The sequence below is a fragment of the Poeciliopsis prolifica genome, unplaced genomic scaffold (assembly GCF_027474105.1).
Source record: "Poeciliopsis prolifica strain line A6 unplaced genomic scaffold, Auburn_PproV2 SCAFFOLD016, whole genome shotgun sequence".
In the NCBI taxonomy this organism is placed as follows: Eukaryota; Metazoa; Chordata; class Actinopteri; order Cyprinodontiformes; family Poeciliidae; genus Poeciliopsis; species Poeciliopsis prolifica.
The window spans coordinates 1,386,278-1,410,786 of record NW_026562391.1 but is presented as its reverse complement, the minus strand read 5'-3'; the positions used below and the strand labels follow the sequence as shown (position 1 = coordinate 1,410,786).

Genomic DNA, 24,509 nt, shown 5'->3' with positions numbered 1-24,509 from the left:
AATTATTATCTGTCCACATGATGATATATAATGCAATAGTCATCTATTAACTTTATCATATTGAAATGAATATTTGAGAAAAACAGCAATAAATAATAGTTGTCTCTCCTGATATTTGTCGGTAGGTGGCGCCAAAGGGAAGGCCCAGACCGAGTCGGCCCAGGTAACCCTCTCCCCTGACTTCTAACACGTCCGCAGTCCCGCTACAAACGCTGCTGAACCCGCTACATCCTCATTACTGCAGAGAACCAGCTTAGAGTCACGATGAGCGGACGAGGCAAAGGAGGGAAAGGTTTGGGCAAAGGAGGCGCCAAGCGCCACCGCAAAGTCCTCCGAGACAACATCCAGGGAATCACCAAGCCCGCCATCCGCCGTCTGGCTCGCCGCGGGGGAGTCAAGCGGATCTCCGGCCTCATCTACGAGGAGACCCGCGGGGTGCTCAAGGTCTTCCTGGAGAACGTCATCCGTGACGCCGTGACGTACACTGAGCACGCCAAGAGGAAGACCGTCACCGCCATGGACGTGGTGTACGCTCTCAAGAGGCAGGGCCGCACTCTGTACGGCTTCGGGGGTTAAACTCACATTACAGCGAACCAAAGGCCCTTTTCAGGGCCAACAACTGCTGCTGATGGGGTCAAGGTTCTTGTTCACGTCACAAAACTCACGTTAATTCATGTTGCCTGAAAACCATGACTTTATTTGTGTATATGATTCAATCCACTGAGAATTATCTGGTGCGAAGGAACCAGTTAAGAGTAACAATGTTTGCTGAACATTTATGTTAAAAGGATTTCACACTTTCTTCTTACTCTAAACATCATTGTTGTAGATTTTTACACCCAAAGATCAAAGTTTTCATATGAAACATGGATGTTTTCATCAACTCGCAGGTTCACAAGTTGGTTGGTTTCAAATAAAATTACTAGTTAAGAATAAAACAGAAATGTGTAGGAAATATATTTATATCGGTATAAACCCTCATACATTACAGGTTATAGAAATCTAACGTGAGAATGTTCAGTTTCCTCCCGCCGATTTTCTTCAGTTAAATCAGGCGCAACTTTTCAACCAATCATCTTCTGGCTGAACTCAGCCCCGCCCTGCTTGCTGGCTCAGCCAATCACAGCCAGGAGGCGGTACTGGAGGAGTTTCTCTCTGTATAACAGCAGCTTCCCTCCGCTACTCCTGTTCACTGTTTGCTGTAAACTCTGAGGAAACATGCCTGAACCCGCCAAGTCTGCGCCCAAGAAGGGCTCCAAGAAAGCGGTCACCAAAACCGCCGGCAAAGGAGGCAAGAAGAAGAGAAGGACCAGGAAGGAGAGCTACGCCATCTACGTCTACAAGGTGCTCAAGCAGGTCCATCCCGACACCGGCATCTCCTCCAAGGCCATGAGCATCATGAACTCCTTCGTCAACGACATCTTTGAGCGCATCGCCTCCGAGGCCTCCCGTCTGGCTCACTACAACAAGCGCTCCACCATCAGCTCCAGGGAGATCCAGACCGCTGTGCGCCTCCTGCTGCCCGGTGAGCTGGCCAAGCACGCCGTGTCTGAGGGCACCAAGGCGGTCACCAAGTACACCAGCTCCAAGTAGACCAGCTAATGCTAAAGCTAATGCTGCTACAGCTCGGACACAACAACACAACGGCTCTTTTAAGAGCCACACACAACACTGGAGAGCTGAACTCCTCTGCAATGTTTCATGGTTTTAGGTGTGATAATGCAACTTATTGTAATATGGGAAAGTTCACATGAGTTTCACTCGAATGTTTTAGTAACATGAACATAGTGGCCCAATCATATGCCACCAATGGTATATTGACTTTCTCTTTTTAAGCAATTTATGCTTAAAATTAAAATCTTGCTAATATCTCAAATCATCCAAAACATTTAAAATGGGCCTGATCGGTCCAGTAGTTCTAACTTGACAATTCAACTTGAAATTGAAAGACTTTTAGTTTAACAATATTGAAAATATAGTAAATATTATGTAATAAAATATATTGACTCATATCTTCAATACAAAATTCAAAGGGTTGTAAAAATACTTGCAGCAAAAATAGTTTCTATGCTGAAACTTCCCTTCTGAAGCAGGTCTGTTCAGGCTTTTATTTTGGCGATCATGCTGATCTGTGTGTATAAAGTTGTGTATCTATTAGTTACCAACCTGCAACACACAAATCATCTGAAAGCTGGATTAAGGTTGAACTTTATTCAAACAAAATTTAAGTTGCACATTCTGACATAATCCTATAAATTATATTATTTATTTGTGCTGGAATAAACTGGAGTATAATAATAATACAAATGACATCAAAACTGTTTCCTTTTTCCTCAACAAGGCAATTCAAAGTCTTTACATGAATTACAGGAAATAGAAACAAAAAAAAGAAAAGCTGGAGAAACCAAAAAGTACTTTATAACAGGATTTCTCTGGATAAACTAGTGGAGAATAAAAGTAAAAGTCATTTATAAACCACTAGGAGTTTCTCTGATGTTCCTTCCTGGTTTGTTGACTGAACTGTACAAGGCAGCTGGATCCTCCACACTGTCCTGCTGTGCAGACTCAGACCTGCAGGAATTGTTTTCATGTTAGTAGAGATAATATACAGAACAAGAACATATCAGTTCAGATCTTATTTTTTAACATATAGAGCGTCTCACCTTGCATCAGTTCTGGTTCTACCACAGTTAACAGAGGCGTACTCCACCATCTCTTCTTCCTTCCTCTTCTTGTGTCTGTTGGACTGAGTTGGGCTGATGTTGGAGTAAACAAGCTCTTCCTGTTTTGTTGCGAAGTGGACAACAGAGTAGGCAACATCGTCCTCTGCTGGGATCACCTGTGGACACCAGTCACATTAACCAGTAGGGGGCGCTATGAGAGAGCTTCAGGGTAAACCCAAGTGTTTTTTCCCCTCATCTACTTGGTGCATAATAACATTACCAATGAAGAATTCAATGAATTTATGAAAACGTTGAAAGAGCAAACAAGTCATTTTCTTCTCTAACCTGTTCACTGGGAACTTGTCCTGCTGCAGGTCTGGACTGCTGCTTCCACACTTTGGTTTTTCTGCTGGAAGGAAATTATTTCAGAAGGTGATGATGAAAAATCAAGACTTTGTTAAAATAAATAAACAACAACTCTTCAAAGTAACAGAACTGCTCACAGGATCCACAAAAAGAGGCAGATGAGAATCAGGAAAACAGCAGGAACTGCAGCAGCAGCAGCAGCAGCAGCGACTTGGTTCCTTGGTGCTGAACAGATCACAGTGACAGTCAGTGTTCAGTACGCAGCAATTAGACCCATTAATTACTATTATTAAAGGCAGCCAGCGTTTCTCCTCAACATCAAACTGCTATAAACAATAGTTTCTCTTCAGGAAATCAGTCATCAGTATCTCCAGGTTCTTAACATGAGATTCATCTCCAATGTTTCACATTTCCAGACTGTTGATGATTATCAACCTGTTTTCTCCTCCCTCTCTGATTGTCTGCTGCTGTTTCTCGTCGCTCCAGCCGGTTCTGGTTCCAGGAGATTATTCTGATTCCAGTGGATCCGGATCGGTTCTGACCTTTTGAGAGTCCAACTGTGGCCTCTGTTTGACTTACCTAACACAACGTTCACAGTCACAGTGGAGTTACAGCGCCCTCTGCTGTTCTGAGCTTCACAGTAATAATTTCCTCTCTGCTTGAACATAATGTTAGTGATGGTGAAGTTTTGTCCTGAAGCTTTTGGTGCCTCCTCTCCCTCCTTGTACCAGGTGTAGTTAGCTTCTGGGTTAGCATCACTGCTGCAGCTCAGAGTCACCAGGCTGCCCTCCATGATTTCACCAGAGGGAGTCACTGACACTGAGGGAGGCCTGGGACCATCTGGAGGACAGGGCAGAAAGGTCAAAGGTGAACTGAGAGAAAGAGGTGAAGACATTAATCTGTTAAAGGGGAAGAAATTTTAATCTATCAGGGATTATTTGCTGGTGTTTCAGTAAAATACTGGTACGTTTGTAGTTAAACCAGATTGACTCACATGTGACCTGGACAGAGACGGGTCCAGATGTTTCCTCTCCCAGTTGGTTCTGAGCTGTGCAGTAATACAGTCCAGAGTCTGAGGACAGGATGGACCAGAAGACAAACTGTTGGTCTTCACTGACGATTGATTGGTTGTTCTTCTTCCTCCAGGTGTAGTTAGCTTCTGGGTTAGCATCACTGCTGCAGCTCAGAGTCACTGAACGCCCCTCAGTTATCTGACCAGAGGTCATCAGGTTAGCAGAGGTAAACGTTGGAGCATCTGGAGGAAAATATAAAACTCAGCATCATTATCATCTGGATATTTTACTGATTGCTGGAGGTCAGTAGAGTAAAGAGTATCAGGGCAGCTGCCACAGCCTTCTGGCCTCCAACACCAAACATTATGGTGGCAACAGGTGGTTTGGTTCTTGAACGCACCACCAAAATATTTATGTTTTCTTTCTTGAAAAAATATAGATGCAACAATTACTAAAAATGTCTTACAAGTTAAATGAAAAGAAAAATTAACTTGATTTGATGTTTTAAGTTCAAAAGTTGCCAAAAAAAAAATCATTTTACAAAAGCCTCCAGTCATGACAGGGGAAATTAGACAAACAATAGACTTTAATTACTTCAATTAATAGGAGGGTCTACAGGTTAACAAAGTCATCTAAACTATTCCATCAATTCTAATTTAACTTAAACATTTTCTAACTAACCATAGAAGTAAAATAAATTGATAGTAATTACAATGTACAAAATATCAACATAAATGGCCACAACAGCAGCATTAAGTCTTTATATTGTCACTCTAAAAGAAACCATTGAAAAACAATTATTCAGTAAAATGGCTGCTCAAAAATGTAGTAGATGTTTAATAATCAGACATACAAAATATATGCAAAGGTGAAAACTCTGTTTTTATAAATAAATGTGTTGATTTGATTGAGAGTTTATTCTATGGATCATGTGGAAATATTGATAGAATAAAATGTTAATAAACTTACACACAGAGAGAGAGCGGAGATCTTTGTGTCCTTTAACAGAACAGGAAAATCTGTCTCCATCTCTGACTGAGACCAGTATAGAAGAAGTCTGTTCCTCCATTTTCTTCTCCTTGTTGAACCAAACATATGAAGGAGGTTTGATTGGATCACAGCTGCTTTCACACTTCAGCTCCGTCTGCGTCTCTGATCTTCTGACCTGAACTCTGAGGTCTGGATGGTTGAAGGAACAAGAACATCTCACTTTAAAATCAATCTGGAAACATGCAAATAGAAACACAAAGATTCACAACAAACACACAGATCTGTTACCTGTTACAGTCAAGATGACTCCAGGTAAACCAGTAAATGCTCCACCTTGTTGGTTTGTTATGAACCTGAACTTGTACTCAGCTGAGTCTCTCAGATTCAGATCTTTGATTGTCAGATTGCAGCTGCTGCCTGTAAAGTCATAAATTATTCGACCATTATAGTCAGAATCCATCTTCAGATCCACAGGGACTTGATTATTTACTTTAGTGAACCAGAGCCTTGTTTTAACTTTTGTTGTTATTCCATGTATTTTGTATGGATATGTATAGGAACATTTTATCTTCACTGTTGATCCTGTCAAGGCACAGATCTGAGATGGATCATATTTAACTGACCAGTCAGGTTCAGCTTGTCCCACTGTAACACAAATAACATCAAAAATATGAATCACATTCACAATAATAACAACTACACCTCCCACAATGCACCACTGGGACATTTTAAACGGTTATTACTTCCATTAATTTGATTTGCACCAAGTATTGCAGATAGTCTGTCAATTTGAGTTGATCAACGTGTTTCAGTACCTGACATAGAGAGGAACAGGGCAACAAACCCAGCTGCTGCTGCAGAAAAACTCATCGCTGCTTCTCTCTTTAACTGTTTGGTTTCAGCAAAATGAAAATCAATCAGAAGGTTTTACATCTTTAAATCTTCCTACAATTGTTAATCATGAAAGTCTTTCAACATTAAAAGTCTCTCATTAGCTGTTATTTGTTATAAAATAAAATAATTATCAGGCTGCTCACCTCAGGAGAAGCTGTTGTCCTGCAATGCAACGCTGCAGAGCATCACCTCTGAGGGTGGAAGTTACATTGAGGGCTTGGTTAGTTTTCCTTCCTCTTCTTATTTCTAGCAAACCGGAAATACTTTCATTCATCTCTGCCTAATTTTTGTTGCTGTGTGTTTATTGTCATCATTGTTATTTTGAAATGCTATTTTTTGTCACAAATTGTGCTTCAGTAATGAGCTTTATTATCAAAATGGTTATAAAAGTGATCTCTGTTTGAAGTTGCATCAGTTTATAAAGTTTTTAAATTTCATTTCTGGTTTTTACTGCTGTGGATGAAACTAGTGGGGTAAAAATATGTAGAAGCAAAAAACTTGAATTTCCTGCTTCGCTACATCTGCATTTGGTAATTAGAATCTTGTTCTGTTTTTGTAAACGAATATGTCGAAATACCTGAGTTGTTAGACATTTCTGGTATGTTAAGCAGTATGTAGAGAAAAGAAAAACGGAACAAACAGCCAACAGGAAATATCAGCCTAAAGAACAGGTCTTTGGTTTTTAGAGTCATTTCAAAGTTGGGGCTTTGACTAAACCACTTTAAAACATCACCACATGCTCTTTAATAATTACCCTTTCTGGAATCAGATACTTGTGTAATAAACTGAAAGAGGCTTACCAAACAAACACTCCCAGATATAAGAGTTTGATTATGAAAAGAAAAATGAAGATTTATTAAAAGCAAAAAGCAGATCAAAAACAGCAACACAAACAAAACCATATTTTTATCAACTTTCTAGGCTTTTATATGAGCAAATAAACATGATCAATATAAAATGAGGGATTACATATCAATATATTAACAGGAAATATCAGAGTACAGTCTCTGTGCTCCGCTCTGTTACGACCTTATATGGACTTCCAACCGTCTCCTTGGTTACGGGTCGTGGTGAACTGGGTTCATGACCCCTCCATGGTTGACCTGGACTGGTACCTGGTCAATCCTCTGTAGCCTCTGCTGGACGTGAACTGAAGAGGCTACATCCAAATAGTGTGAAGGACAGAGGGCTGACCTCTGACCTTTCACCTTCTTTATGCACCACAAGCTGCTATTGGCTCGATTCTTTTACATTTCATTATAATTGTTACAATTGTTCTCACTACTTGCAGTCTTTATAACTCAGAGGCTCAATATGTACAAACAGTTTTTTTTATATTGTCTTTTTTTATGGTTAGGGTTTTTAAAAAAAATTTAACTTCATTTTGGTGAAATCCAGCATTGAATATTTTTAGTTTTTCTGTCCGACTTTTTTTATGTACAGTGATTGAATGACAAATATGCCGATTGGTTCATTACAGATCAATGATTGATCAATGAATCACTATGTGATCTCAATAGCACTTCTCATCTCCATCATTTCTACAGGATCAGAAAGCTTTGTGGGTTTTTTCATAGTCTTCAGGGTTCTGGATGAAAAAAAAAAAAGCAATTTGAAAACACAGAAAATCAGGAAGAACATAAACATTTGACCCAACTGATGAAATTTTCATACAGATTTACCTTATAGAAATAATGAGGACAAGCATAGAAATCAGGATCAATAGAGCCAACCTGCAGGTGATCATTGACATTGTTGGACCTAAAATATTAGAACAAGAAAGAATATTAATATAAATCTGATATTGATCCGGGCTGCACAGTGGCGCAGTGGGTAGTGCTGTTGCCTTGCAGCAAGAAGGTCCTGGGTTCGATACCCGGCCCGTGGTCTTTCTGCACGGAGTTTGCATGTTCTCCCTGTGCTGCGTGGGTTCTCTCCGGCTTCCTCCCACAGTTCAAAAACAATATTGTCAGGTTAATTGGTCTTATTCTCCCTAGGTGTGAGTGTGTGTGTGCATGGTTGTTTTTCCTGTTTGTCTCTGTGATGCCCTGCGACAGACTGGCGACCTGTCCAGGGTGAACCCCGCCTCTCACCTGGAACGCAGCTGGAGATAGGCACCAGCACCTCCCGACCCCGTTAGGGAGAAGGGAGCGAGACAGGAAACCCATCTAATCTTTTTATATATATATATTTATAATATAGTCATTATTTCAGACTTTGGCAGGAAGCCGGAGCGCCCGGAGAGAAACCTGCAAATTTCTTTTTTATATGTCATTTATGAAATTTAATTACAAAATGTATGACTGACATTTTGTAATTACGTGTCAGAAATACATTTAATTATTTCTGAGCTTTTATTCTGAAATAAAGGCTCTAGGGAAGAGAGTTATGAGAGAGGGGATTCAAACCCAGGACTTTGTTGCTGCAAGGCAACAGTTCTCCCAACTGAGCCACTGTGCAACTGTTTTGTTCACAAAATTCATGTTTTATTCACATCTAAGGAGAATTTACAGGCCAATTACCCAAACAGTCATGATTTTAGACTGTGGCAGGAAGCCGGAGCGCCCGGAGAGAAACCTGCAAACAGGAAACCTGTCTTATCTTTTTACCCATCCATCCCAGAAAATTTTCAGAAACTAATTTAGAAATTTCTAGCTCCTCTCAGCTTTAACGCTTTTGAGAGGAGGGGCTGGAGAAAACTTTTAATTCAAATCTATCTCTTCCTTTCTTTTTCGTAGACATACAGAAATCCCCTCCTGTTCATGTCTTCACTGCAGACAGCCGCTGCAGTGAAGACATGATCATCAATGGCTTTTACTACCTGAGCTCCGTGAGGTATGCATGTGTAGAATTTGGATTTGTCAGAACCATTGCAGATGACCGATGACAATTTGTAGACTTCTGGTCCATGTTCTCCCTGTACAGTGAGGGACTGGTTGGGGGTCAGTTTATTGAGCTGGCCTAGTCTGGCTGACTGCGGCAGGTGGAACACCAACACATTGTTGTTCGTCAGGCAGTGCTTGTAACTCAGCTCTGCTCCACAGCCAGGACAAATTGTTTTGAGCCCTAAAGACAACCACGGTCTAAAAAGTGTTTGGATGTTGTCCTCAAAACGAGGTGTTGGCAGTTCAATTACAGGGCCATTGCTTAAGAGCTCCAAACAATTAGCCTGGCATGTGGAGCAGCTGCCCTGACTGAACAACTCTGTGTCGGTCTTTCCACCAAACGAGTCCAGCCAGACTAAAACCAGCTCCACCAATGACCTTACTTCGAATTCCCCGCCCTTTCCCAGGTCCCTCGCTGTCAGTTCTTCCAGGATTGGCTTTATCTCCTCGGGAGAAACATGTTTGCCGGGATTGCGAATTGCTGATAGAATTAAACCAGAGCAGGAGGGAATTGGCGACGCCTCCAAGAAGATCTTCTCCTGAGCGAGACATCGCTTCGTCTCGCTCAGATTCAGGACAGATTGCAATGCGGCGTTCACCCAGCTGTTAGTCAAGTTATTTGAAATCTTGCAAAGGTTTTCTGAAACGTCCCTGTCCTCTTCGGTGTCCGGTGGAGCTTCTGTCATCTGCATGGTTTCTGCCCAAAACATTTGCTCCAAAAGGTCAACGTCCCCCTCCGGGTCCATTGATCCTTGTATACTCATTCACTGTAATGTCTATGGGAAGTGAAAACTAAACACTCTATCTCCATGCAAGGAAGGCCACGGGAAAAACAGCGAGTTCCCAAATAACTGTCTGGGGAAGTTCAACAACCCTGGAAAACTTACTTCAGTAGACACATCATGTTTCATTAGTTTGTACACCGTTTTCAGCTGCACAGAAAAACACCTTGACTGTGAATCAAAAAATATTACATTTATATTATACATAAACGAACATCATTTAATATGAAAAAAACCTCTTCACTAGCCAGACTTGCATTGTCCCCAACGAGTTTGCTCTCTTCCTCAGAGAGAACTACCCCAGCCGGGGCAGAGCTCTCTGAGGGTGAGAGGGCTACCCCAGCCGGGGTAGCCTGGTCGTTGGGGACCTTCACAGACTGAGTGGGAGAAGAAACCTTCCCCGCCGGGTCGGTTTCTTCCATGTCCGTGCCATCAAAATTTGAATCCGAGGCACTAAAGTATTCCAACATTTTCTCAATGCCTGTTGTTATCATGTATCCGAGTCCCCAGCCGAGCGGCAGGGCAAACGGCACGAGAGCGTGAGAGAAATTAATCATAGCTACGAAACACTGAGAATGAAGGCGATGTCTGGATCCTGAATGTTCAATGTCTTGAGATTCCAACGTTTAAAGGCTCAGAACATCTTTGATCTATTGTGATGTATATGATGTCATCAATGACCTCATCAATGAACTCACTGTAGTTCTGTGGCCCGGTCTTCCTTCTGATCATTGAAATGGAAACGATCAGATCAGTTCTGCATGACTCAAATTTATTTAGCATGAAGAGATTAACGATAGATTTATATTTGACTGAACTGTTGCATTCGTATTTATACATAATATTCATTTTGTGAGCAATAATTCTACACTTGAATTACTCGTCTGATCTTTAGTTTGTTTGACACAGTGCAGTGTGAAAGTGAACGGCTGAAAATGTAATAAATGTTGCATTTTTGGCCCCAAGTCAAACCGAGCTCTACCAACTGTTAGAACAGTTTTGTGTTTGACTTACAATTCGGAAACCACCAGCTGCGTTCTTGTTCACTGCGCAGGAGGCTCCACTTCTTCTGCTTTTGGGTCTGACTCAGGGTCAAAGATGTATGCTTGTCTAACTGTGCACCTGGTGGCAGCCATTTTGTCTAAATGCGCACCTGGTGGCAGCCATTTTGTCTAACTGTGCACCTGGTGGCAGCCATTTTGTATAACTGCGCACCTGGTGGCAGCCATTTTGTCTAACTGTGCACCTGGTGGCAGCCATTTTGTATAACTGCGCACCTGGTGGCAGCCATTTTGTATAACTGTACACCTGGTGGCAGCCATTTTGTCTAACTGTGCACCTGGTGGCAGCCAATTTGGCGCGAGTGTAAAGGTTGAGTTGGGGGCGTGGCCAGAAGGAGCTTATTCGAATTTAAAGTGACAGAGACTCTAAAACAGCTCAAGTCTGATTCTGTTCATAAATGTGATGAACATATTTTGAATTATTATATTCTAATTTAACAGGAATTTAATCAGATTAACTTTTAAAATAGAGTAAAATTGTGATCAACACAGAGTATTAGGTCCCTACTAAGAAAAAATAAGCCATACTACAAGAAAAAAATCATAATATTATGTATTATGACTTTATTCTTGGAATACTACTTTATTCTTTATTGTTTCAACTTCTGTGTGACTTTATTCTCATAATTAATTTTTTTAGTGTCGTAGATCAGAAATCTTTAACACTGTACAAAAAATTTTAAGAAATCAACCCAAACTCAAAATGTGATGCTTTACTTCTTAGAGGGAAAATCCTCCAAATGTTTTCTATTTAATGAAACCAAGTTAAAGTTGTGTGTAATAAATAAAGATTTTCTGCAGCTTTGATGCTGCTGGGAGACGTGGTGCTGGAGATCAACGGTCACAGTGAAAAGCCCTGAGGATCTCCAAGGCGGTCAGGAGCGACGCCATCGACATGGTGGTGCAGAGAGGAAACGAGTTCTAGAAACTCCTAGTGATAGCACCGGTATCCAGAGCAATCTTGACTGCCAAGTTGCAAACCAAATAAATTTGTGATTTTGTTTCTTCCAGTGCATTAATTTTTAACAGTTTTATGTGGTTCTAAATTTACACCTGGCTGATCTTTAAACAGAAAGTTCAGATTGATCTCTATTAACTTCCTCACTTATAATAAACATGCAGAATTTCAGGCTGTAGCGTAAAGCTAATGTCGAGCTTCTCTGTGCTACAATCTAAAATTCAATCCGAGTTTTTGTTCTGTATCCTCTGTTTAGCCCACAGTTTGTACGCTAACTATGCCTGGGATAAAGGTCATATAAAGGTCATTGGATGATTTAAAAGAGAAATGTTTACCTGCTACAACAGTCACTGATACAGAGGTGTTATGATGTCCTATCTTGTTCTGGACTTTACAGTAATAGATCCCACGATGTTCATTTTGTATGTTGGTGATGATGAAGCGTTCTCCTGAAGATTCTTGTTCCTCCTTTCCTTCCTTGTACCAGGTGTAGTTAGCTGCTGGGTTAGCATCACTGCTACATGTCAGAGTCACGGAGCTGCCCACCATGATGTCACCAGACGGACTCTGAGACACTGAAAGAGATCTGGGAGCATCTGCAAGACAAAGTAGTATAATAATATTACGGCAATGCAGTAATATTGCCCAGAATCCTTTGAACTAATGGAGCTGAAGATGAGATTTTTGTTTGATTCCAGGGGATTAGGGTATTTTGCCCTGTACCAGGTGTAGCTAGCTGCTGGGTTAGCATCACTGCTGCAGGTCAGAGTCACCGGGTTTCCCTCCATGATCTCACCTGATGGAGTCATGGACACAGAGGGAACCTTTGGGGCATCTGACAAAAACAATAAGAGGACATTAACTAAGCATGAATGACATGGAAATACTTCCTGATATAAAAAAACTAAAAACTTACAGAGAACATCTAGAAATCGAGGTGAAGAGTTACATCCTCCATGCAGGTTCTGAGCCTTGCAAGAATAATTTCCTCTGTTCTCAGAGCCGACAGCAAAGACATGATACACCTCTGATCCATTAGCAATGATTTTATTCTCCTTGTACCAGGTGTAGCTAGCTGCTGGGTTAGCATCACTGCTGCAGTTCAGAGTCACTGGGTTTCCCTCCTCCACTGATCCAGAGGGCTTCACTGACACAAAACAGTTCTTTGGACCGTCTGAGTGAGGAAACAAAATGAAACCTGAAGTTGGATTTGTATGCTTCAAACTATATCATAGAATATATTAAAAGTTTATTTTATAAACTGGTTACCCAGGAACTGGAAGAATAAAACTTTCCCTCATTGTCTAATCTACAAACACCCAATTTTCTGTTTTAATCTGAAAATCAAAAAATTCAGACAGGAAAATCTGAAGGCCACGCTTGAAACTGAAAACATTTTCAACTTCCTGTCAGGACTTTCTGATTATTCCAGCTCAGAATTACATTTTGACAAATCTTTTGTGAAAAGGGTGAAAAATGTTGTTTAGTTTTTACAGAATCTACAAAAAGTCTCTATTGGATTTTACTCACGTTTCACGTTAATATCGATACTTGGAGACGTTCGGCTGCCAAGGTCGTTTTCAGCTGTACAGTAAAACCTCCCAGAATCAGAGACCTGGATGGAGCTGAAGACTGCTTGTGTTTCTGTTATGAGAAGTTGACCATGTTTCTCTCCATTCACCCTGTAAAAGTTGTATTTAGCTGCTGGATTAGCATCACAGCTGCAGTTCAGAGTCACTTCAGAGCCTTCAACAGTTTCTGAGGGGGTCACTGACAGAACGGGGGTCTGTGGAGCGTCTGGAGAAAACGAGAGAATAATACTCAGAATCCCAAATATCAATACATTTACAAATATGTAGAGATAAGTGTACTAAACTTGTGGCATCGCATTCAAAATGTCTTAATTTCAAATCTTTTTTACATATTATTGTAATGAGATATTTATGCGCAGCATTTTGGGGAAACAGATTATTGTAACACAATTTGAATTGCAACAAATTAACAATTACAAAATATTGAAAAAAGTGAATCACTGTGAAAACTGTCAGGCTGCACAGGAAATCTGATGGTAAATATGTGGAGAGCAACAGATTAGGGTGATGGCAAAGAGGCTCTCCAACCTCAACGATTTGCAACTTATTACCAGATAAATAATGAAGCCACCAGTGGAGATGTGTGAAAGGTTTGTGCAGAGACAAGTTTCACTGCTGTGACCTCGCTGAAGAAACAAGAATCAATTGATTTTGATGTGATGGTTTGTAGATAAAAGCAGATGCTTTTTTTTTTTTTTAAAACAGAAAATTGCAAAAAATGTTTTGAACTTTTGAGATGCCTGTCAAGTCAGTGACTGTAACACATTTCTTGGTTGAATTTAAATATTTTTAGATCTAAACCTGCCTGGTGAATTAATATTTTTTGTTGAACTAAATACTTTAAATATTTCCAGCAGACAAAAACAGAGATACAAACTTACACACTGCAGGAGATGGAACGTCCTTATGTCCTTTGATGGCACATTGATATCTGTGTGTGGTATTAAATGAGGACAGGAAAATATTGTTTCCTTCTTTGTGTGTTTTTTCATCCACCAGCCAGACGTAGGAAACTGAACGAGGCAGCTGGCAGTCAGTGTGACATGTCAGCTGGATCCTGATTGGATCATCTAATCTGTTTACTTTCACCTGGAGCTGTGGATCTATGTGGACAAAAAGTCATAATCTCATGAAAATTACACAAATTTATTTAGAGCTTAAACTGTAATATTTGCAACATCTCAAAACCAACGGACTTAAATAGCAACTGTTACCTGTGATAGACAAAGAGACTCCAGGTAAACCCGCGTATTTTCCATTTGGATGGTTTGTTATGAACCTGAACTTGTACGTATTTGAGTCAGTTTGTCTCACATTAGAAATCTTCAGAGTGCAGAAAGTGTGTTCGCATTGGTATTCCACACGACCAGAATAATCTGGGTCGTCTTTCAGATCCACATAACCTCCATCAAACTGTTTTGTAAACCAAAATGTTTCCATTATATAAGTCTTAACATTGTCGTAATATGCTGGGTAACTATAGTTGCAGCTCATTTTCACCGTTGATCCTTTCAGGGCACAAATGTCAGGACTATAACTCACTCACCAACCATTCTGACCACAAACATCTGGAAGAAAAACAGACATTAAATAAACCTTAAATAAACTGTTCATGAAAACATATTTTAATGAATCTGAAATACATTTTCAAAATGATAATATGTATCAGCTGAAAACTTTTAACATTTGAAGAATCCCGAGTCTCGCTTACAAAATGTACAACACAAAAAATGTATGCGCTCTCGAGAGTTTCCACACAAAGTTAAAATCAATAATCAAAGTTAATATCAATAATATATCAATAAATAATAAATAATAAACTAACAGTGGATGTTTTTGAAACAACAAGTCGACTCTGCATCTTTTAACTTGTTGCTGACTCCTAGAAAAAAGACTGGAAAACTGTTAATACTGTAAAAACAACGACTGCATAATGAACAATTAATATATCAATATATTGTGATGTCATCAGTGCTTATTAAAATAAATCATCTGGGGCCTTGCAGTTCTGGGTTTCATGGGGCCTTAAGCAGAACTGAACTTGTGGCTCCTGGTCCTGAACATCACCGTCAGTAACAGGATCCAGTTCAGATTCTGGAATCTGGGAGAGTCAAGTTGAACCAGCCGGATTTAAAAGCAATCACTGATTATTGGTTGTTAATTGATGATTAGTGAACCAACTGAACTCAGACAAAATAATAAGAATAGCTTTATAGTCATAATTATAACTATTGGTGTTATTATAATGCATCAATAAATCTGATGAGGTGCTTTGCTGTCAGTCCTGCTGTGTTTGCAGCAGCAGACGATGTTTCCACATCATGACTCTCTAGTTGCTGTTTTCATTCACCATCTGAACACAAAGTGACTGTCAGATCAATCTGACGAGTCAACAGCATGTTGGCCGTTCAGGGTTTAATATTCAAACGTATTTTATTGATCCCCACAAAATGTCAATGGGAGCCAAATTTATCAGATGACCTAAACATTCAGTTGAACTGGGCCAACATTGAAGCCCAATTTGCTGAGAACTGACTGAGTTTACAGCAGATGTGTGAAGAAACGCAGGCTGCTCTCATTGTGTCACTGGAGCCTGTTTAGATTGTTCTATAAATGTTTTCTCTCAAATGTTTTTCTTGTAAACTGTGTTTTCATATCCTTCATTTAGACATTTTTCTAACACTTCCCTCACACTCAAAGTTCCTCTTCTACACTGAAGAAAACCAAATGACTTATTTCTCTATATCTGAACCGAAGAGTCTGTTCTTTCATCAGCTCTGCATGTTTATTACAATGTACAGAGTTCACTCTTGTGCACATTATCACTTTGACTCGCTTTGCTTTCTGGATTTAAACATTCATCACAATTTAGTAGGAAATCCTAGCAAGTCAAGTATCAGGTATCAGGTTCTAAAATAATCTCAATTTGGCCTCTAGGGGAAAAAACACATAACGTGTTTTACCCCAAATCTATATTTGTCAATCTAAGATGAACATTTCTTATTTATCTTGAATGTAACACTGACTTTTACTCATGACTTATTCATGTGCTTCAAAAAGCATTAAATGATTTACTTTTCCCAAAATAATTCAATAAAATTCATCATTTTAGCTGAAGACGTTTTCATTGTGTCACATCTTCATTAAGCTCCTTGCAACACAACAAAGATCTGATCTAAAATATGAAACACTGAGAGGAAGCTCATGCAGTGAATTTTAAAGGTATTTGACTTTAATCGTCCATCCAGTCAGAGCTGATAAAATATTAGCAAAGATGACTGACATACATAAAATCTGTCATTCATAATCTGTCAGAAATGTTCATCAAAGTCTATCCAGATTATTCATAACTTTATTCATTCTTAACTTTACAAAACAAACAGATTCATAAATATATGATAAGCAGAACCCTTTTCCCCTAAATCATTTTATCTAGATGCTTTAATTATCTTTTTTACTTATTTCCTAAAATGTGAATCCAAATGCAGATTAAATAAAGTTTCCTGCTCGTTACCTGCTGCCATGAGAAGGACAATAACTCCACAGATCGCTGCTGAGGAAACTCATAGCTGCTCCTTTCATCTCTTTAAATGAACCAAAAAAGGCAGAAACTCTACTTTAGTCTCCAGAACTTTATGCAAATGACACAAAGATGTAGTTGAGAATGAGCTCAGTTTCCTTCCTCTTATGTGTGAACAGCTAATGGGAGAACATGATGGTAGCAGATGACCTGTTGTAAAACGGGAACAATTTAAAATATACTGCTGTGAACTTCAATTCTGATGTAGACAAAACAAGAAATGCCTTATGTTCAGTTTTTATAGTTAAAGAATAATGCTTATATATTTTGTTAATTGTTTAAATGGATTTCTCAAAAATCATCCTTTATGTGGCCAAATATTGTGTTGGATTTGACGTGGATAAAAGTTTGTTTGAGATGAAACGCGAGGAAATAAGATGTGAATCCAGGAAGTTCCTAAGAAGAGCAAAGGAAGGCAGGGAGAAATATCTGGCAGATATTAACATCCTTTACTCACTGAATTTATTTAAATATTATTACATTTGTCTGGCAACTAAATATCACCCCCTATTTTCCCCCTCAGTCATTGTTGCTGCTGTTACTGTTTGGCATGCTCTGTTGAGAAATACTCTTCTTCCATTGGTCACATTGATCCTCACTCTGCAGAGCTGCTGCCCTCTCCTGGTCATATTCTGTATTGCATTCATCTTCTGCTGCACCTTGTAAAAACTCTTCATGACTCAACATGAAGCAGAACATGACTGAAGTAGAATAAAAGTGGCAGGTTGTTTTTTTTTTATCATTTAACTAAAAAAATTGTTAAATATCTTAAATTATTGTTATTTTTAATTTGCTCCCTTTACCTCAATAAAGGCTCTCGTCTAAATTTCACCTAAACAGACAAGAGTCATGGTTCCATTCTTATTTATAAAGTTTATTTAAAGTGAATTATAAGCCATCTAAAAATGTTGCAGAAAAAGTGAAACCCAGATTCAAAAGCACACAGGAAACAGGATTCCTCCATTCCCATAGAGGGCGCTATATAGACTGAGAATGTAATGCTTTAGAAATAACCGGATGTCACCTGAGTGATGTTGATATCCCCACCTTCTTCAAATCAGACAAAAATGGTGCCAAACGTTTGTGCTGCTATTATTTTAAAGACATAAAGAAATGTTTCTAGAGGTCATCAAAGGTCAACCAACCGCATCATCAGTTCATAGTGGATCTGTGAAGGTCATTTGAAATTGTGAATTGCTAACCTATGAACATGAATAATTTAATTTTAACATGGATGAAATTTACTTGGAACAATGTCTTATTGAGATTGGACACCTCCTAAAACACAGATGGTGTAATTTAGTTTCTGATCAACAGAGGGCGCTATTGGACAAACTGTACGAAAAGTCAGTCTGGAAAGTGCTAACTATCTAGTCTGCTGTTTCCATCTCAATTTCATGATCAGTAGTCATCATCAACACTTATTTTTACGACTTTAAATCAGTGCACAAACTGTTTATAAAAGAACTGATATTCATTGACCTTTGATGACCTTTAGAAAAATGTTTCTTAATATCTTTAGAATGATAGCAGCACAAACAAAAATATTTGCTGCACAATCCAGCACAAACTTTGTTGAGTTGATTGACAGCCATTTTGTCTGATTTGAAGAAAAAAGCTAATTCCAGTTTTCCCAGATAGTTTTAATTCAAGTCAGCTCTACGTTTTAGCACTATAGGGTCCCACAGTGACTCCAGGAGGGACTTTGACTAAACCACTTTAAAACCTCAGCATGTGCTTTTAAGTAATTACAAGTTTCAGGAATCAGATACTTGCATTATGAAATGAAAGAGGCTAACCAAACAAACACTCCCAGATATAAGAGTTTGATTATGAAAAGAAAATTAAAGATTTATTAAAAGCAAAAAGCAGATAAAAAACAGCAACACAAACAAAACCATATTTTTATCAACTTTCTAAGTTTTTATATGAGCAGATAAACATGATCAATATATAATGAGGGATTACATATCAATATATCAACATGAAATATCAGAGTACAGTCTCTGTGCTCCGCTCTGTTACGACCTTATATGGACTTCCAACCGTCTCCTTGGTTACGGGTCTTGGTGAACTGGGTTCATGACCCCTCCATGGTTGACCTTGACTGGTACCTGGTGAATCCTCTGTAGCCTCTGCTGGACGTGAACTGAAGCAGCTGCATCCAAATAGTCTGAAGGACAGAGGGCTGACCTCTGACCTTTCAGCTTCTTTATGCACCACAAGTTGCTATTGGCTCGATTCTTTAACATTTCATAACAATTGTTACAATTGTTCTCACTACTTGCAGATTTTATAACTCGGAAGCTCATTATGTACAAACAGTATTTGGTTTGTTTGTTGATTTTGTGTTGCACATGTTTCTACTTTTTATTTTGTTGAAATCCAGCACTGTACATTCATAGTTTTTTTTTAAACCATCTGTTTTTTTCTAAAATATGCATTTACAGTAATTGAACAATGAACCAAAAGAAGAAACATGTCTTCATGTAATCCTGGGCTGATTGGTTGAATTCAGATCAATGAATACTCACTATGTGATCTCACTGGTCCTTCTCACCTCCTTCATTTCTATTGGTTCAGTTAGTTTTCTGTTCATTTTCATAGTTTCTGTGTTCTGGATAAAAGACAATGCAAATATGTGTCAAAAAGCAGAATAGAAGGAAGGACATGATGAATTTTCTCATTGTTTTACCTTAAAGAAATAATCAGACAAGCAGAGAAATCAGGATGAATAGTCAGCCAGCCTGATGATGATCGTTGTTGACATTGATTGACCTAATTTATCAGAACAAAGAAAACTGTGTTACTCGACTGATGTTAACTCACATCTGGTCATTAATTTATGCTGAGTCCTCATGATGTCCTGTACAAAATTCATATTCTACAAAAAACAGTTGGTGTTAAATAAAATTGAGTAGGCTGTTTTGGTTGTTTAGTTTCTCAAAAGTCAATGCAGTAATTTATATTCTTGCTGTGAAATGTGAAATTAGTTCATTTCTAATCACTGACCTCGGCTTCCTCCCTAATAATGTTAGAAATGGATGTTTTCACACTTTTGTTTATATTTTCTGGATGACTTTAATATTCTTAAATAAAAATAGTTTCAAAAACGAATTCTGCTCTGATTCCAGTTTAAATGAAACTTTGTCGTTCATTTGGAGAGACAGAGGGAATGGTCTATTCTAAACAAAATGAATACCAATCTGTTGAAGAAAATATATTTATTGTCCTTAATGTAAAAGCTGAAGGATTTTTATTATTATTTATAACACCCAAAAACAACAAGAAAATAGTTTTTCTTTTAATAAATAAATACATTTATAAGTTAAATAAATGTCTGAAAATGTTGTTTCATGTAACTTTTAAACAATTTTTTATTTTAGTTGCGCCAATATAGTGGTTATAAAACTATTTTAGACAAATACATTAAAAAAGGGGAAAAAGTAATAAGCAAAATAATATTGTTTTGCATCATTAGTCTCAAAAAGCACCATGATTGATTGTCCTGCCAGAGTAAAGCTCATACGTGCTGTGATTGCAGATCTAGAGATCGATGATTGATTATTTTGGTCTTGCGAGTTAAAAGCTACAGACCGATATAGTAAAGAGATGCATAAGTTTAATTAAGTATAAATGGCATTTTCATTAACACTAGTTTCATGGTAATGATTGTGTATATATTTAGAGAGTTCAACTTTCTCAGATTTTACGTTTTTAGAGTTTCTTTACCGATTGTGTCTATTGGTTTTGTCTGAGTCGATGCAGGAGAACGAGTCTTATTTAGGTAATTTAATTAACTCCACCTCCTTACGAAAATGAAAAAATTATAATAAATAATAAAGACTTTGAGGTATTCTGATTGAGTAATGTAATAATATTAGTTGTGTTACCACCCCCACGCCACTAGAGGCCCATAAAGATGAGACTGTGGAGCAGATTTAGAAGTAAATCGAAAAGTTACAAAATTTTATTTAAAAAAACCCACACAAACAAACAAAAGAAAACTATGAGCTGCGCTTTAGTTAATAAGAGAGACAATTCAAATACATGCTGAGAGTGAACCTCCCTCCTAAAGATGTAGATATACTGTGGATAATATAGGAAATAGCGCCCCCGTCACTCATGGAGTGTAACGGTCCAATTTCCATTTCCAAATAAGGTGTGAGACTGACAGTGGTTGATCCCTGTGGACTTGAACGCATTGCTTCTGCTCCTCCATTACAAAACTTAAAGCAACAGAAGTAACATCATATCCGTTTTTCATTATTACCCGTCAGAGAAAACGCCGAGTTCAAAAATGGCTACCACACACATACTGTAAGATTGTTCTGAAGCTGATTTACCTTTTTTTTTTTCTATTCCTTGTGAGTTGTTTTTCTTATATATATCATAATGGACTTGTTAGCACGAACAGTGGTGACATGAATCTGAAACCTGCATTTCCTTACCTGGCACAACGTTCACATTCACAGTGGAGTTACAGCGCCCTCTGCTGTTCTGAGCTTCACAGTAATAATTTCCTCTCTGCTTGAACATAATGTTAGTGATGGTGAAGTTTTGTCCTGAAGCTTTTGGTGCCTCCTCTCCCTCCTTGTACCAGGTGTAGTTAGCTTCTGGGTTAGCATCACTGCTGCAGCTCAGAGTCACCAGGCTGCCCTCCATGATTTCACCAGAGGGAGTCACTGACACTGAGGGAGGCCTGGGACCATCTGGAGGACAGGGCAGAAAGGTCAAAGGTGAACTGAGAGAAAGAGGTGAAGACATTAATCTGTTGAAGGGGAAGAAATGTAAATCTATCAGGGATTATTTGCTGGTGTTTCAGTAAAATACTGGTACGTTTGTAGTTAAACCAGATTGACTCACATGTGACCTGGACAGAGACGGGTCCAGATGTTTCCTCTCCCAGTTGGTTCTGAGCTGTGCAGTAATACAGTCCAGAGTCTGAGGACAGGATGGACCTGAAGACAAACTGTTGGTCTTCACTGACGATTGATTGGTTGTTCTTCTTCCTCCAGGTGTAGTTAGCTTCTGGGTTAGCATCACTGCTGCAGCTCAGAGTCACTGAACGCCCCTCAGTTTATCTGACCAGAGGTCATCAGGTTAGCAGAGGTAAACGTTGGAGCATCTGGAGGAAAATATAAAACTCAGCATCATTATCATCTGGATATTTTACTGATTGCTGGAGGTCAGTAGAGTAAAGAGTATCAGGGCAGCTGCCACAGCCTTCTGGCCTCCAACACCAAACATTATGGTGGCAACAGGTGGTTTGGTTCTTGAACGCACCACCAAAATATTTATGTTTTCTTTCTTGAAAAAATATAGATGCAACAATTACTAAAAATGTCTTACAAGTTAAATGAAAAGAAAAATTAACTTGATTTGATGTTTTAAGTTCAAAAGTTGCAAAAAAAAATCATTTTACAAAAGCCTCCAGTCATGACAGGGGAAATCAGCCAAACAATAAACTTTAATTACTTCAATTAATAGGAGGGTCTACAGGTTAACAAAGTCATCTAAACTATTCCATCAATTCTAAGTTAACTTAAACATTTTCTAACTAACCATAGAAGTAAATAAATTGATAGAAATTACAATGTACAAAATATCAACATAAATGGCCACAACAGCAGCATTAAGTCTTTATATTGTTACTCAAAAAGAAACCATTGAAAAACAATTATTCAGTAATATGGCTACTCAAAAACGTAGTAAATGTTTAATAATCAGACATACAAAATATATGCAAAGGGGAAAACTCTGTTTTTTATCAATAAATGTGTATCAATTGATTTGATTGAGAGTTTATTCTATGGATCATGTGGAAATATTGATAGAATAAAATGTTAATAAACTTACACACAGAGAGAGAGCGGAGATCTTTGTGTCCTTTAACAGAACAAGAAAATCTGTCTCCATCTGACTGAGACCAGTATAGAAGAAGTCTGTTCCTCCATTTTCTCCTCCTTGTTGAACCAAACATATGAAGGAGGTTTGATTGGATCACAGCTGCTTTCACACTTCAGCTCTGTCTGCATCTCTGATCTTCTGACCTGAACTCTGAGGTCTGGATGGTTGAAGGAACAAGAACATCTCAGTTTAAAATCAATCTGGAAACATGCAAATAGAAACACAAAGATTCACAACAAACACACAGATCTGTTACCTGGTACAGTCAAGGTGACTCCAGGTAAACCAGTAAATTGTTTGCCTGGTTGGTTTGTTATGAACCTGAACTTGTACTCAGCTGAGTCTCTCAGATTCAGATCTTTGATTGTCAGATTGCAGCTGCTGCCTGTAAAGTCATAAATTATTCGACCATTATAGTCAGAATCCTTCTTCAGATCCACAGGGACTTGATTATTTCCTTTAGTGAACCAGAGCCTTGTTTTAACTTTTGTTGTTATTCCATGTATTTTGTATGGATATGTATAGGAGCATTTTATCTTCACTGTTGATCCTGTCAAGGCACAGATCTGAGATGGATCATATTTAACTGACCAGTCAGGTTCAGCTTGTCCCACTGTAACACAAATAACATCAAAAATATAAATCACATTCACAATAATAACAACTACACCTCCCACAATGCACCACTGGACATTTTAAACAGTTATTACTTCCATTAATTTGATTTGCACCAAATATTGCAGATAGTCTGTCAACTCGAGTTGATCAACATGTTTCAGTACCTGTCATAGAGAGGAACAGGGCAACAAACCCAGTTGCTGCTGCAGAAAAACTCATCGCTGCTTCTCTCTTTAACTGTTTGGTTTCAGCAAAATGAAAATTAATCAGAAAGTTTTACATCTTTAAATCTTCCTACAATTGTTAATCATGAAAGTCTTTCAACATCAAAAGTCTCTCATTAGCTGTAATTTGTTATAAAATAAAGTAATTTTCAGGCTGCTCACCTCAGGAGAAGCTGTTGTCCTGCAATGCAACGCTGCAGAGCATCACCTCTGAGGGTGGAAGTTACATTGAGGGCTTGGTTAGTTTTCCTTCCTCTTCTTATTTCTAGCTAATCGGAAATACTTTCATTCATCTCTGCCTAATTTTTGTTGCTGTGTGTTTATTGTCATCATTGTTATTTTGAAATGCTATTTTTTGTCACAAATTGTGCTTCAGTGATGAGCTTTATTATCAAAATGGTTATAAAATGATCTCTGTTTGAAGTTGCATCAGTTTATAGTTTTTAAATTTCATTTCTGGTTTTTACTGCTGTGGATGAAACTAGTGGGGTAAAAATATATAAAAATATAGAATCAAAAAAACTGAATTTCCTGCTTCGCTTCATCTGCCTGTGGTTATTAGAAACTTGTTCTGTTTTTGTAAATGAATATGTCTAAATACCCGACTTGTTAGACATTTCTGGTATGTTAAGCAGTATGTAGAGAACAGAAAAACGGAACAAACAGCCAACAGGAAATATCAGCCTAAAGAACAGGTCTCTGCTTTTTAGAGTCATTTATTGCTGTTCAAAGTTGGCGCTTTGACTAAACCACTTTAAAACATCACCACATGCTCTTTAATAATTACCCTTTCAGAAATCAGATACTTGCATTATAATCTTTAAGAGGCTTATCAAACAAACACTCCCAGATATAAGAGTTTGATTATGAAAAGAAAAATGAAGATTTATTAAAAGCAAAAAGCAGATCAAAAACAGCAACACAAACAAAACCATATTTTTATCAACTTTCTAAGCTTTTATATGAGCAAATA

At 38.4% G+C, this 24,509-nt stretch overlaps 3 protein-coding genes across 3 annotated transcripts; 2 read left to right on the top strand and 1 right to left on the bottom strand.

Moving 5' to 3' along the window:
* Window positions 1-248: 248 nt before the first annotated feature.
* LOC129367205 (histone H4) lies at window positions 249-774 on the top strand. The gene has a single exon (XM_055041506.1). The coding sequence runs from the start codon at window positions 265-267 to the stop codon at window positions 574-576; it is 312 nt and encodes a 103-aa protein (XP_054897481.1). The 5' UTR covers window positions 249-264; the 3' UTR covers window positions 577-774.
* A 419-nt stretch (window positions 775-1,193) lies between these two features.
* On the top strand, window positions 1,194-2,075 carry LOC129367351 (histone H2B 1/2-like). Its single transcript, XM_055041722.1, has one exon. The coding sequence runs from the start codon at window positions 1,219-1,221 to the stop codon at window positions 1,591-1,593; it is 375 nt and encodes a 124-aa protein (XP_054897697.1). The 5' UTR covers window positions 1,194-1,218; the 3' UTR covers window positions 1,594-2,075.
* A 1-nt stretch (window position 2,076) lies between these two features.
* Window positions 2,077-23,732, bottom strand: LOC129367350 (sialoadhesin-like). The gene is made up of 10 exons (XM_055041721.1): window positions 23,699-23,732; window positions 23,477-23,549; window positions 5,321-5,677; window positions 5,012-5,221; window positions 4,024-4,284; window positions 3,609-3,869; window positions 3,167-3,254; window positions 3,009-3,072; window positions 2,664-2,839; window positions 2,077-2,571 (listed from the first exon to the last, which is right to left on the bottom strand). The coding sequence occupies exons 2-10, from the start codon at window positions 23,529-23,531 to the stop codon at window positions 2,469-2,471; spliced, it is 1,575 nt and encodes a 524-aa protein (XP_054897696.1). The 5' UTR covers window positions 23,532-23,549; window positions 23,699-23,732; the 3' UTR covers window positions 2,077-2,468.
* Window positions 23,733-24,509: the final 777 nt, after the last annotated feature.

Bases quoted from the DNA above. Each gene is read 5' to 3' on its own strand.
- LOC129367205 (XM_055041506.1), top strand. From the start codon at position 265: ATGAGCGGACGAGGCAAAGGAGGGAAAGGTTTGGGCAAAGGAGGCGCC.
- LOC129367350 (XM_055041721.1), bottom strand. From the start codon at position 23,531: ATGAGTTTTTCTGCAGCAGCAACTGGGTTTGTTGCCCTGTTCCTCTCT. The intron at 3,255-3,608 runs GTAAGTCAAACA...TGATCTGTTCAG, and splicing joins GACTGTGAACGTTGTGTTAG to CACCAAGGAACCAAGTCGCT. The intron at 2,840-3,008 runs GTTAGAGAAGAA...TGGTGTCCACAG, and splicing joins GACAAGTTCCCAGTGAACAG to GTGATCCCAGCAGAGGACGA.
- LOC129367351 (XM_055041722.1), top strand. From the start codon at position 1,219: ATGCCTGAACCCGCCAAGTCTGCGCCCAAGAAGGGCTCCAAGAAAGCG.